The 13,875-nt window shown below is 43.9% G+C and overlaps 1 protein-coding gene across 1 annotated transcript in view; it reads left to right on the top strand.

Annotated features, from left to right (window-relative positions):
• The window catches only part of ADAM12 (ADAM metallopeptidase domain 12), a 373,482-nt gene that overhangs the window by 228,938 nt on the left and 130,669 nt on the right, over positions 1 to 13,875 (top strand). Inside the window, exon 4 of the mRNA XM_030940432.1 lies at positions 4,752 to 4,830. Coding sequence (XP_030796292.1) covers positions 4,752 to 4,830 — 79 coding nt within the window. The remainder of the gene's footprint in view (positions 1 to 4,751; positions 4,831 to 13,875) is intronic.

The raw sequence follows: 13,875 nt of genomic DNA, 5'->3' as shown, positions 1-13,875 counted from the left end.
GTTCCTGTCTTTCCCTTCCCCTTCCCCTCTCTTGCCTTCGAAATATCTTGAGAAGATAAAACATACACAAGTGGTATGACTGCATCTTATCCATAAATCAACATTTCTTTTCCAGACTGTATAAGAAAAACTCGAAAAGGAGCATATCATTTAGTGCCTCAGCAGCAGTGGGACATGGTCAGGGCTGTAAGCAGAAGCCCCTGTTCCACTCTCTTTCGACAAGAGAAAACATAACACAGGGCTTAAGAACTCTCCAGAGCTCCAAGCATGACGGTGGTGGTATTTCTGCTTAACTCCGATGACACTTGGATGACGATGAGGAGCAGTGGGTAGTTTTAGGGCTTTGTATTGCTATTCTGAGTCACATTTCAAAATCTTCTAATTAATTTTACTGCTGTTTAACCCTAAAATTACTCTGTCCTCCAGTTTGCTGAGAGTTGTCTATCGAAAGCTCATTTTCTCTAATCCCCCGCTTTCCTGATGGATTTTTCCATCTCCCTCATACGTAAAATGACTGTTCTCCTTGGCCATCTGTCCAAACCAGCTTTCAGTTAAGCCTGGTCAGAAGCCTTCGAATGATGTCTCTTTGTTCTACAAATGTCTGCACCCATCACTCCCCTTAATATTAGGCATTTATATACCTTGTTCATTCAAATAAGATTTCAACATTGTTAAGACCTGAATTGCTACAATATTAATAAAATATGTGATAAATAGAAGTACAAATACATAGTAAATAATATAAGCAATAATTAATATAACTTAATCTACATTAAATTCTTCCTTTCCTTTCTCTGTAATCTTGAAGCTGGTCAAGTGTGTACCTTCTTTTAGACTATAGACTATTGAGGCCACTCTGGGTTCTTGCTCAACAGAGAATAGGCTATGTGCATCCTTAGCTGCATCCTCCATGCTCTGTGCATCCCCCCTCCATGCTCTGTGCCTTCCCCCATGCTCTATGCCTCCCCCCATGCTCTGTGCATCCCCCCCATGCTCTGTGCCTCCCCCTGTGCTCTGTGCATCCTCCCCCAGTGCTCTGTGCATCTCCCCTCCATGCTCTGTGCCTCCCCCATGCTCTGTGCATCCCCCCTCCATGCGCTGTGCATCCTCCCATGCTCTGTGCATCCCCCCTCCTTGCTCTGTGCCTCCCCCCATGCTCTGTGCCTCCCCCCATGCTCTGTGCATCCCCCCCATGCTCTGTGCCTACCCCCATGCTCTGTGCATCCCCCCTCCATGCTCTGTGCCTCCCCCGATGCTCCGTGCATCCCCCCTCCATGCTGTGTGCATCCTCCAGTGCTCTGTGCCTCCTATGTGCTCTGTGCATCCCCCCTCCATGCTCTGTGTCTCCCCCCATGCTCTGCATCCCCCCTCCATGCTCTGTGCATCCCCCCTCCATGCTTTGTGCATCCCCCTCCATGCTCTGTGCATTCCTCCCATGCTCTGTGCCTCCCCCTGTGCTCTGTGCATCCTCTCCCTGTGCACTGTGCATCCCCCTCCATGCTCTGTGCCTCACCCCATGCTCTGTGCATCCGCCCTCCATGCTCTGTGCATCCCCTCTCCATGCTCTGTGCCTCCCCCCATGCTCTGTGCATCCCCCCCATGTTGTGTGCCTAACCCTGTGCTCTGTGCATCCTCCCCCCGTGCTCTGTGCATCCCCCTTCCATGCTCTGTGCCTCCCCCATGCTCTGTGCCTCTCCCCATGCTCTGTGCATTCCTCCTCCATGCTCTGTGCCTCCCCCCATGCTCTGTGCATCCCCCTTCCATGCTCTGTGCCTCCCCCCGTGCTCTGTGCGTCCTCCTGTGCTGCATGCATCCTCCTGTGCTGTGTGTATTTCCCCGTGCTCTGCACATTGTCCCATGTTGTGTGTATCCCTCTGTGCTCTGCATCCTTCTGCCTGTTCCCCTGCAGCTTCGCCCATGTCCCCTCTCAGCCCCATCCCTCCAGTTATTCCCCTCAAGTCCCATCTCTGGATTTCACATCCTGCCTCTCTGCTTCCCTTTGGAACTGTGCTGTGGAAGATTGGTTCACCTCGCCTGTCCCCTTGACCTGGGCTCACCTGCTGCAGCTCCATTGTCAAGACTGCCAGACTCCTCCACCCTCCTGGAGCTCTCTACCTGTGACCAAGGACCACCCCTTCTTCACACTCCTCTCTTCAGGGCCCTGTCACCTTCCCACTGCCTTGCCCGCTCTCCCTCCCCTCTTCCTCTCCTTTGCTCCTGACCGTGTGACAGGGCTGGGGTGCCCTGTGAATGAGCCTACCCAGGCAGCCCCTCTGGCAGCTCAGAGGAAGTGAGCTTACAAGACAGGGGTTTGAGAAGCCAAAGCTGCCAAGTAAAGCAACTTTCTCTGGCATGACATGTGCACTGCTGAGGAGAGTGAGGGGCAGCACTCGGGAGGCCCACGTGCCTTTGCCAGTGAGTGTGAGGGCCTGTCTGTGTTTTATGTTTTCCACATACTCTCTCAAACACTCGCTGTTAAGTAGACTGCAGCAGAGACCTGCCATCAAGGTCTAACTGATTTAAGCCAGGCATATCCTCAATATATTGCAATCCATGTAAAACAAGGAGCTGACTCTCAGTTTTGAATTTGACTGGGAGGGGGTCTAAGGAACTCTGACTGTGTAAGGAAAGTGCTTCTCATCTCTGACATTTGCATCATTCCCACTTCTTTTCCTTCCCTGCCATACTGGTCAAGACTCTGGTTGCAAAACCAAGCTCCAGCCGGTGGAGGCAGAAGAGAGGGACTTAGGAGGAGGAGGAGAGGAGGAGCAGGCCCCAGGGGCAGCAGATCCATCTCCCTCTCCCTGCCTTTTGTCCCTGCCTGAAGGTGACAGCTTTGTTCTCTCTGACCAGCATTCTCCTGAAGTAAGGGACCAGGGTGGAGGTGGTGGCCACATCCTCAGAGCCTTGAGAACAAAGAAAGACCTCCTCCCCAGACATCCCAGCTCAACATGCTGTAGGGAAGATTGGTGATGGGCTTAGCTTGGGTCACGTGTTCATCTCCGGATCAGGTGTGGAGGAATCGCCCTCCCACCCCCACACAGAACCAAATGGTGTGAAGAGTGTTCTCTGAAGACAGGAGAGGGCAGGCAGCACCTTCACCATCCCCAAAGTTCAGTATTTAAAGCAACACTTGACTCCCTGTTGTCCAGACACAGAAAACCCAGGTTCTGTTTAGAACCTTTCTGTGTCTTCCACCAGCGCAGCTCCCCAGACTCCAGGCCTTTCAGATCCTGACCTTGACATTATCTGCCTGGATTTCCCCTCTCCTTCCATCCCGTCCTGGGCCCAGCCGACTCCTGCTACATCGTTAGAGCCCGATTGTCGGCTCCCTCTGCAAAGCCTTCCCCTGCAGGAGGCTCCACCCACGGCTTATCCACACACCCGGAAGTGTTACTGCTGGAAGATGTCCAAGTTCTTGGTGTTTTGAACAAAGAATTGGACAAAATGCACAAACAAAACAAGGAAAGAATGAAGCAAACAAAAGCAGAGATTTATTGAAAATGAAATTACGCTCCACAGGGTGTGAGGGGGCCCAAGTATAGGTGCTCAAGAGCCCCGTTACAGAATTTTCTGGGGTTTAAATACCCTCTAGAGGTTTCCATTGGTTACTTGGTGTACGCCCTATGTAAATGAAGGGGATGAGGTAAAGTTACAAAGTCATTTAATCGCTGTACTCCCTACGTAAATAGAGAGGATATTTCCTGTCATAGCTGAAGTGTTTCCATTTGACTTAGTTCTAAAAAGTCAGCATGAATCGACCTTATGTTCCCTGCCTCCAGACTCTGTTCTCTTGCCTCGGAAGGACTGTTTCTATTCCGTGATCGCTCCCTTCACACTGGATTCTGTGTCACCCATCACCCTACCAGCTCATGGTGTCATCAAGAGCGAGGCTGTTCCTACTTGTCTTTGTATCCCAGCAGCTAGCACCTGGCAGCGGTAGTTACACAGGAAATACTTCCTGTGGTTGTGTTGAGTGGGATAAAATAGTGCATGTTATGTAAGATGCTGGAAAATAATTTAAAACCTAAGTAACCCATGCTTCGCAATCTTTAATGAAGTTCTGGTAGACTGCATAAAGTTTTATTAATAGTTAGAATAAACAGGCAGTTTCCTCCTCCTTTCAGTTTATCTTAGAAATTCAATATTTCAGGGTGTGCAGAATCATTTTTCCTCACCTCATATATACATCGCTGCTTTTAACATTTCATTGCTGTTTTAATCTCTTCTGTGACATTTCAATATTGTCAGCCGGTTCTCTCACCTGCGGGGGAACCAGCAGGGGCACTGCAGTGGATCAAAATGATTTTCCCAGTGGGTGGCTCAACCATTGATTCCAGTTGACGGAGCCTGTGACTTCCAGGCGGGAGGTTTTCCCAAATTAGATATCTGCCTGTACTATTCATGGAAGAGTATATGTGGGTGCACACATGTGTGCATTTGCAAGTGTGTGCACCCAGGTGTGTGCATGAAGGAATGAAGTGGGAGGAAGGGAGAGAGGGAGGGTTGCACATTGAGTGTGTGGGCTATTGTTCCAAGGATGCATTATCTGACTCTGTTGTCTGAGTCTCCTCTGAATTCTCCCCGGAGAACCTAAACCGGGAAAGCCCTAATGGGAGCCTCCTTGGATTATCTGTTAAAAAAAAAAAAAAGGAGGTCACAATCTTGCTACCCTGTCACGGAGACATTCACAACAATGTATCAATGCAATTGTGCACTCATCTTTCTATGGTGTTTTTATTTTTCCACAGAGGTCTCATTGCCAGCAGTTTCACGGAAACCCACTATCTGCAAGATGGTACTGATGTCTCCCTCGCTCGAAATTACACGGTAATTCTGGCACGTTGGGATCACCATAATCTTACACCATTGGATCTGTGCTTAAACTTTGTGGCCATTTTATTCGGAGCAAAATCACATGCCCAGATTCTTAGCTTAGGCCCCAAGAAGTACTGGTGTGCCCCTTAGTGGTAGGCATTCCATTGTAACTCCAAAACACCAGCCTTGGCCAGGTATGTGCGCAGACAGCCCTTGAGGGAATGGTTTTATGGCGGGGCTGACCTTGAAACCACCTTCCAAGGACTATGGATGCTCATTTGAGCAAATCCTTTTTAGAAAACCTAGCCAGTTAGAGATGGCTTGGAAGGCAGCCATGCCTGGACTGAACTTGGCTACATTAAATTCTGAGGCACCTTAAAGAACTTTAAAAGAAAACTGATTCTGCTTAACAAATTCTGAATGTATCCACAATGTGGATACGATTCTATATCGTGGGTGTTACTGTAACATGACATTTATCACCTCTCAGGCAGTGTTTCTGGTATTTGAACTTTTAGCTGTGTCCTGGACAAAATGCTCACTTTATTTGTTGCTTTAACAGATGTTTACTGTGTACTCTCTGTGATCTGTCCCATATGTGAATATGGGGTTTCAGAGAGAAAAAGACAGAGTCACTGCCCTCTGGGAAGGAGGAAGGTTACTTGTTTTAAAGAGCTGTGGGTATTTATTTGAAAAAGGATGAGCTAGAGGCAGGCTTTGCCCTTATCCCTTATCATTGAAATTTGTCAAATAGCCATTATTGTCTGCAGTGATTCCTCCCTTCTCTGCGTGACGCCAACACTTTTCTTTATCACTTGTTTGACACTTGGCACTTACAAGCTGATACCTGCAGCCTTCCAGGAACTTGGTGGAATGAGCTGCTGTAGCTCTCCCAGCCCAAAGAAAACACATGGAAACCCTGGATAAAATATAAACATTTAAGAATTTTTGCTAATGCCTGGTCAAGCTCAAAAGAGAGTCAGCAAAATCCCCAAGAGGCAGAAACAAAGAGGGGATGTTGTTCCTGAGCCCTGGCTGGTGACTGGGGGCTCACCGAAGTTCTATTCAAAAACCCAAAGGGCTATTCAAGACCCAGCAAGAGGGCCTGGTGCTTGGGTTTGGGAAAAGAGAAGTAACCACCTGCAACTGAGAGTCCCACAAAAGCCAGAGCCCCAGGAGAGCTGCTTTCCTCTGTGAAAAAGAGACAAAAAGAACTCTTCCAATCCAGGGATGGGGGCTGGGAGGAAGAATTGTTTGCCAGGTGTCTTGGATTGAAAAAAGATTTCATAAAAAATGAAGACAGTGAAACCCCAGTTAGTCTCATGTGTGGATGTTGGGAATAGTCTGGGCCTATGTCCAAATTTTTAATACCAGCATAGGAATGGAATTCCCAGTCAAGATATTGACCTCAAAACTGGTCCCACATCAGTGAAACTCCCACGGGCCCAGGCCTAAGCCAACCCAAAATAGTTCTGTAGAAATATTTCTATAACCCAGATAACATGAGATACCCTCATGGAAGAAAAAGTAACAAAAATATTAAAGATGAGCCCCAAATCAAAATTACAAGCCACACAATGCAAAAAGCCATTGTACGCAAGCATCAGTAGACAAGAGAAATAAGAATTAGGACCTCTGAGAACATAAGAGATAATAGAAAAATCAGAGAAGAAAAATTAAAAAAACAGAATGGGTCTAATAGAAATTCCACAATGAAAACACATAAAATTTTAAAACACACACAGGAAGCAAGCCGTGTTTAATCAGAATGTGACGAGCCTGTCCCTGAATTGAGGAAAGACATGAGTCTTGAGGAAAATCCACCAAGTCAAGCAGGAGGAATAACTAAACTAAACACACTCCAAGACAGCTTATGATGAACATGCAGAACACCAAAGATGAACTCTTGAAACCACTTGAGGCAAAAGAGAGATTTGTACAAAATAATGACAACTAAACCAACAACAAACTTTTCATTAGTAACTATGCAATTAAAACTTGAGAACTAAGGGAAAATTCTTGTCAGTCTCAATCCTATATTCATTAATTATTTTATAAGAATAAAAATGAAATAGACATTTTCATACAAAGATGAGAGAATTTACTACCCTCAGATTCCAATGAAGGTATCGACCAAAGGATAACTAACAAAGAATATCTCAGTAGGAAGGAAATTGATCACCAGCAGCAAGAACAGGAAGTCAGAGGCACTACTAAGCAAAATAATGCATGTGAATAAATTTAAATAAGCTTCTTAAAATAACTGTTACAACAGTGACCAAATTTGGGTGGTTTAAAACCAGATGAGCTAATAGATTTAAAATGGTTTAAGAATTTGTATTGTGCTAGAGAATAATAGACATGCTGATTAACTTTAGATTTTGATAAGAGCGTGTCTTGCAATTTTAAGTATAACTATTTAAAGAATAGAAAATCATAAAATAGTAAGATAAAAATGAGTCAACATATTAATCTCATTATATGTAAATAGATGGAATCTCTTTGTGAAAATGAAAACAGATAATCTGCATAGAATTTAAAATAAAATTCAGCTGCATCATTTTTACAAGATTCACACCCAAAATATAAAATGGTTGTGAAAACAAAGACAAGGAATGGAAAAAGATATTGTAGACAAATCTTAATCCAAAAAAAAAAGCTGCTGTAGTGGTAACATCAGAGAAGCTAGACCTTAAGGCAAAAATGACATGAATAAGGATAATAGGGTAATTCTGTAATGATAAAAGGAGCAGTTTAGAAGGGTAGTAAAAGAATTTTGAAACTGTATATGCTAGCAAAATTGTCTCAAAATATATAAAGCCATAAATGACAGCATCCAGATATAACTTTTAAATCTAGTTATATAGATTCATCTAGAACTAAGCTTTAGCCCAGCTCCTAATGAAAGGATTTCTTAAAATCTGAAACAAAACAAAAAACCATTAAAGATTAGACATTATTGACTAAAGCTTTTTTGGTTCCTAGAAGGTTACCAAAAAAACTTTCAATACAGACAACATGTTGCAATTTTTCCTCAAAAGAAAAGTCTCTAGATGTAAAGTTGATAAGCTTAAATCATAAAGCAAGTCACTGAAAATGTCTGGACACATTCACAGAGTGGGAGATTTCAATATACCTCTCTCAGAAATGAAGATTTTTTTAAATGAGCAGAAATTAATGAAAAGAAAGACCCCCCCCCCAAAAAAAAACCTCAAGAGAGAAGATAAATTAAATCAAAAGCTGGTGCTTTGAAAATATTCATAAAATGGACAAAACATTTACAACATTAATCAAGAAAGAAAGAATTCCTAAGTAAATAATATTAAGAATGCAAAGAGGGATATAAGTATTGTTATTCAGAGATTTTTTAAATCACAAGAATGTTGTGAATAATACTAACCATTTTCTTAAAAATGTAAAATTGTTAACACTGGTTCAAGGTGAAAGAGGAAAATTTAAATATAACTATATGAAGAAATTAAATTTGTAATGGTATTTTTAATATTTACTTACAAAAATAAGATCAGACTCAAATGATTTAACAGGTGAGTTTTAGCTAACATATAAGAAACAAATCGTTCCTGAGAAAAAAAGAATAATTTCTTTAAAGGAGGGGGTGGAAGGAGCTACTAAAACAAGAAAAAGAGCATGCACAGAATGAATCCTACAGACTAGTTTCAATTATGGACATAGTTGCAAAAATCCTAAGTAAACTTTACAAACCCTATCCAGTACATATTTTTAAAATACTTTCTGACCAAATTATACTTAACTGAAGAATGCAAGGATAGTTCAATATTAGTATATCTACTAAGGTAATTCAATCCATTAATATCTTCAGATTAAAAGTATTATAACTGATAGTATTTCTTCTGTGATAACCTATACTGTTTCTTATAGAGATTATAATAGCTTTTGTGAGTGGGGAATGCTATCTATCCCTTTCCTACCCCCATAGGGCATCTTGCATATACTAGTTTTTTAATAAAATTATCCATCTAGCATTGCATTGTCTTAGGTGATGCCACGTAACATTGATTTCTTCATCTATTCACTCAGCAAACATTTATTCAGCACCTCCTATTTGCAGACACTGTTAGGCTATGGGGAGATAGGCTGACTAAAATATATTCCTCAGCATATAAATTCTACTGGAGAGGCACAGAGCATTTTAAAGACATTTAAAAAAACATGTTTTAATATAATTACTATGATAGGAGAAGTGTACAAAATACCATTGTGGTATTTTAATTGTGACTGATTTTAATTCTTTGGAGGCCATTTCACTAAGGAAGTGACATTAATCTGGGTCTTTAAAAGTGGGCAAAGAAGAAGAGCATGATGGGGATGAAACCTTTCAATACTAAAGAGTTTCAACTTTACCTATTGAGAACTGGGAGCCATAGGAAGTTCTCATGCAGCAGAATGGCCTGTTCAGTTTAGAAAAGGGTCTCTGATGACAGAATGGAAGAAAGATGGGTAGGAATATTGGTAGACAGAAGACAGGAAGATTTCTTATGGGTCCATTGCAGTTAGTGAAAATTTTGCCTACAAAAGTCGGCCTTGCAATGGTCAGCAATTGGCCAGAGTCAAGAGTGCTTGGGAAGTCAAAGGAGACAGGATCAGGGGATAGTGGGTAGGGGAGGTGTCATCAGTGGGCCTTTCTCTTCCACTTAAGCCGTTGGATGGGCAATTTGTTTCTCACTGGTACCATTAAGGAGCAATTGTTGGTTGGAAGGCAGAGGAGATGAGTCTTGGTTTGTCAGTGTTGTGTTTGTCATAGGACAACCAAGTAAAGGTGTTCTGTAGGCAGATGGATATATAAGAACCTAGAGTACAGAGAAAGATGGAGTCCTAAAGTAAAGATCTGTGGATCAACCTCATCTGTAAGTGACAGGCAGGGTCATGAGTTCATATTTGACATTTTTGTACTCTTTTTACCCCACTGAGATCTCATTTAAAATATGTTTTCAGACTCAGCACTAAGGCTGTCTCCACAGTGTAAATTGTTATTTCAGAAAGAAACAGAAAAGAGAGATCTTAGAAATACCACAATAGGCTCCAGTTTTCCCGACAGCCACGATCTATGACAGTGAACAGTGCTTGTCTAATACGGACATCTCTAGAACGTGTAAAATATGCTTCCAAAGTTATTTGAATATTTTTGTGCATTCTGTTTCAATCTCCCATACTAGTTTTCATTTTCTTAGGCATTTGTATTAGTTGGGGTTCTCTAGAGGGATAGAATTAATAGGACAGATGTATATATGAAGGGGAGTTTATTAAGGAGTACTGACTCACACGATCACAAGATAAGGCCTCACAATAGGCCATCTGCAAGCTGAGGAGTAAGGAAGCCAGTCCAAGTCCCAAAACCTCAAAAGTAGGAAAGCCGATGGTGCAGCCTTCAGTCTGTGGCTGAAGGCCCAAGAGCCCCTGGCAAACCATTGGTGTAGGTCCAAGGGTCCAAAAGCTGAAGAACTTGAAGTCTGATGTTCAAGGGCAGGAAACATTCAGCACAGGAGAAAGGTAAAGGCCAGAAGACTCAGCCAGTCTAGTCCTTCCACTTTCCTCTGCCTGCTTTAATCTAGCCATGCTGGCAGCAAATTAGATAGTGCCCACCCAGATTGAGGATGGGTGGGCCTCTCCCTGTCCACTGACTCAAATGTTAATCTCCTTTGGCAATACCCTCACAGACACACCGAGGAATAATACTTTGCATCCTTCAATCAAGTTGATGCTCAATATTCACTATCACAGTACTTTTTCCCCCTTTTTCTCACTTGGGAGGAAAAATGCAGTAAGTGAGAAGGCAAAGAAATAGAGGACTAGAGAAACGGGTTCAACAGCTGCCAGATCTGTTTGGGATTTGGATTGCAAAAGCTGAAGGCTACATATCCAGGTATCTTAGTAAACAGCCCTGATGGAAGGGCTCCAAGATATTGATAGTGGTTGTCTCCATGTGGTGTGGGACTCTGTGCTTTTCTGGGTTCTCTGATTCAAGTGTGCACAGGAGCAGGGGCTCACATTTTTCCTCTCCTCCTTTTCCATGTGGTGACTGTGTGAAAGGGTGAATGTCTGCTCCATTCCCCTCCTCTTCCCCTAGTCCTCCCCATGGAACTGTCTCTTTACAGGGAAGAGGGTGGGAAGAGACAGGCCCTGAAAATCCCTGGTCCCTGCTAACTGGGGAGTGGCTGCAGCCCCTGTGTTGGGCAGCCCTTGAAGTCAGTAGTGGGTAAGACTTGCCCCTCCCTCCCTCCACAGAGTCCTCTAGGCAGCAGCGTTCCTCATCTCCACCTTCCCCAAGATGGGTCCTGAGGCTTTGGCTGGGAAGAAGGGGAAAGAGGTTGGGGTGTGGGGAGGACGGAAGTTGGAAATTGCAGGAAGCCTCTCTACTGTCTAGGCCTAAACTAGTATCCTCTCCAGAATATACCAGAAGCCTCTTTTTTTGGCAGTCATTAAGCTGATGCTGTATTTTGATCTTCATCTGACTCTGTGGATCATCTCCACTAGGGGAAGCAACTGAAAGATAGACTAATTGGCACCCCCAAATCTCCAGAAGCATCAAGCACATGTTGCTTTTATAATTAGAAAAATGGTGACTTTTCTTTTAACCCAGTCGTTCCCTTTCCTCGTTCCTTTGAATGCCTTTCCAAGCAGTCAGCCTTGTTACAGTAAAGATGGGGAGGGAACAATGTTGTTCACTAAGTAAAACCCACAGCCCGGAACAGCTGGTCCTTCCAGCAGGAGCCCCTTAAGGAGAGTCCGAGGCCTTGTATTGTTTTTCGTGGTGAGGACCCAGACGCAGATTTTAGGCTTTTGTTTTTATTGAATCAGGCTGGAAAACAAAAAGAAATTTGCTGACTCATCTCCTTATCTGCTAAAGTCAGCACACAGTGAATTTTCCTAAATTTAAAATTATATATAAAATAAGAACCACTTTTTGTTGGCTATAGTGTATAGTGCTTTTGTTTTTTTTTTTTTTAAATATCTCAACAATTGGTATAAGCTGGTCAACTCAGAAGAGTGGCTGATTTTAATTTTGGAGTTAATCACATCTTTTTTCTCGACTGTCCTGACAGGATGAAATATTTGTGGCTTTATCCTTTGCTGACCACATCTAAGGGGAGATTGTGTTTTATATTGTTACTTTTAATAAGGTCTGTGGGAGACTATCCGCATGACATTTCTGCTGTTTACGTGCCAAAAGACAGCTCTGGGAAAGGCTGGCAGAGGCCCCCAGAAAGGCTAGATGCTGTCAGTGCTTTGGAGGGAATACATTCGTCTGTTACATGTATGTTGTCAACCAAGCACCATGACCTGTTCACATGCCTCCTTACACTGAGAACACAGCAGGGATTAAAAACAGACAAGGGAACCCATGGGTGGGGGGATGCTGGAGGAAGAAGACTGCCCTTATCCTGGTAATCACAAACATAATTAACATCTGGGCTAAGTGCACCAAAGGAAAGGCCATGGGGCCCTAATCTGGTCTGAGGGATCATGGAAGGCTTTACAGGGAAAGGAACATGTGAACCAACAGCTGGAGGCTGAGGAGGCATGAACCGGGGGACAGGAGGAGAAACATTCCAGGCTGATGCTGAGTTTTACCTGGGGTGGCAGGAGAGGGGAAGGAAGTGTTTAGAAGCTGATGAAAGAGCGTGTAGGACCTGAAGACCATGGTGTCAGCCTTGGTTGTGACAGAGAAACATTAGGAGGCCACTAAAAGGCCTTCCCCAAGGCGTGTCATGACTATGTTTGGGCTTTGAAAAGCACCCCCTGGCTCCAGCATGAAATCGTAGTTAGAGCGAACAGGAGGGGAGGGGGAGGGTCCCCTGCCCTGTCAGGGTCAGGCAGGGGCCTCCTGTGGAAGAGCCTGAAGCCCAGGTGAGAGGAGATGGCAGCAGAGGCCAGGTGCATGGAGTGAAAGCAAGAAAAAAGTGTCTCACCCCTGGACGTGATCAGGACCCAAAAAAAGTTTCATTTGTGGTATATGTTTCTCACTGGAAAAAATATAGAGCATTTGCTTTGATAGTGTCAAAGGAGACCAGCTGAGATGAACTGAGCCTGGACCATCAGGTGAGGATAGAATCTAATATTTTGGCCAAAAGTATTGTTTGGGTGACATCCCATTCATTTCCATGGCAACTACTGATTGTCAGAAAGGGATAGTATCTTCTACAACTGGCTTGGACTAAACACATTAGGGTGATGAATGTCAGGAGTTAACCACAGTTCATTACAATTAGAGAGCATCTAACAGAGATGAAAAGATAATTCTGGAGGGAAGGGGAAAGTCAGAGATCATGCCCATCTCATAAGTGTATCAAGTGTAAGTGCTGTTGCAGGTGGGCAGTGGCTATCTGGACCAGCAGCATTGGAGTAAGAAGAATTTACCAAGACAGTTGTAGGTAAAGAAAGGGAGATTTATTAGAGATCATAGAAAAATACATTGCAAAGGAGCAATGGGCAGGCCAGCAAGAGAGAAGCTGACTGCAAGGAGACAAAGGCTTGCTGGAGATTTTATAGGATGGTGCTTGTGCGGTGTGCTGAAGAGAGCTTTGTACAATATTGATAACACCAAGGTTGCATTGAACTAACTTGCAATTTTCTATCAGCTGGGGGTCTGGTGATACCTGAGCACAGGAAGATTGTGAGTTATGGGCACTGGAGGGATATGTGTATTGGACCATGAAGAAAGGCAGACTTATAGTTTATCTGCTTCTTCATTTTGCTTTCCCCCAATCCTGTTAGTCTGACTCCCCCTCCCTAACTAGGACTCCACAAGCCAGGCCCATCATCGTATTCTTAAAACATCATTGAGAATGGATTGAATTTCCTTGCTGTTGCTGTATTCCACACATACCTAACTCACCAGTTCTCCCTGCCTGCCTCTCCCTCACAGGCTGCTCTGCTGTCCCACTGGCCGAGGCACTCAACACCAGTGCCTTCTCTCCCCTGGGTCTTCACCCAGGTCCCGTGGTGACTCCTACCTCCATAGCACATTCCACACCCTTTCCTGTCCACGGTCACCTGGCTGCACCAGCTCAGGCCCTC

This window comes from Rhinopithecus roxellana, chromosome 11 (assembly GCF_007565055.1).
Source record: "Rhinopithecus roxellana isolate Shanxi Qingling chromosome 11, ASM756505v1, whole genome shotgun sequence".
Lineage (NCBI taxonomy): Eukaryota > Metazoa > Chordata > Mammalia > Primates > Cercopithecidae > Rhinopithecus > Rhinopithecus roxellana.
The sequence above is the reverse complement of the archived record's forward strand: the minus strand, read 5'-3'. Positions and strand labels throughout refer to the sequence as shown.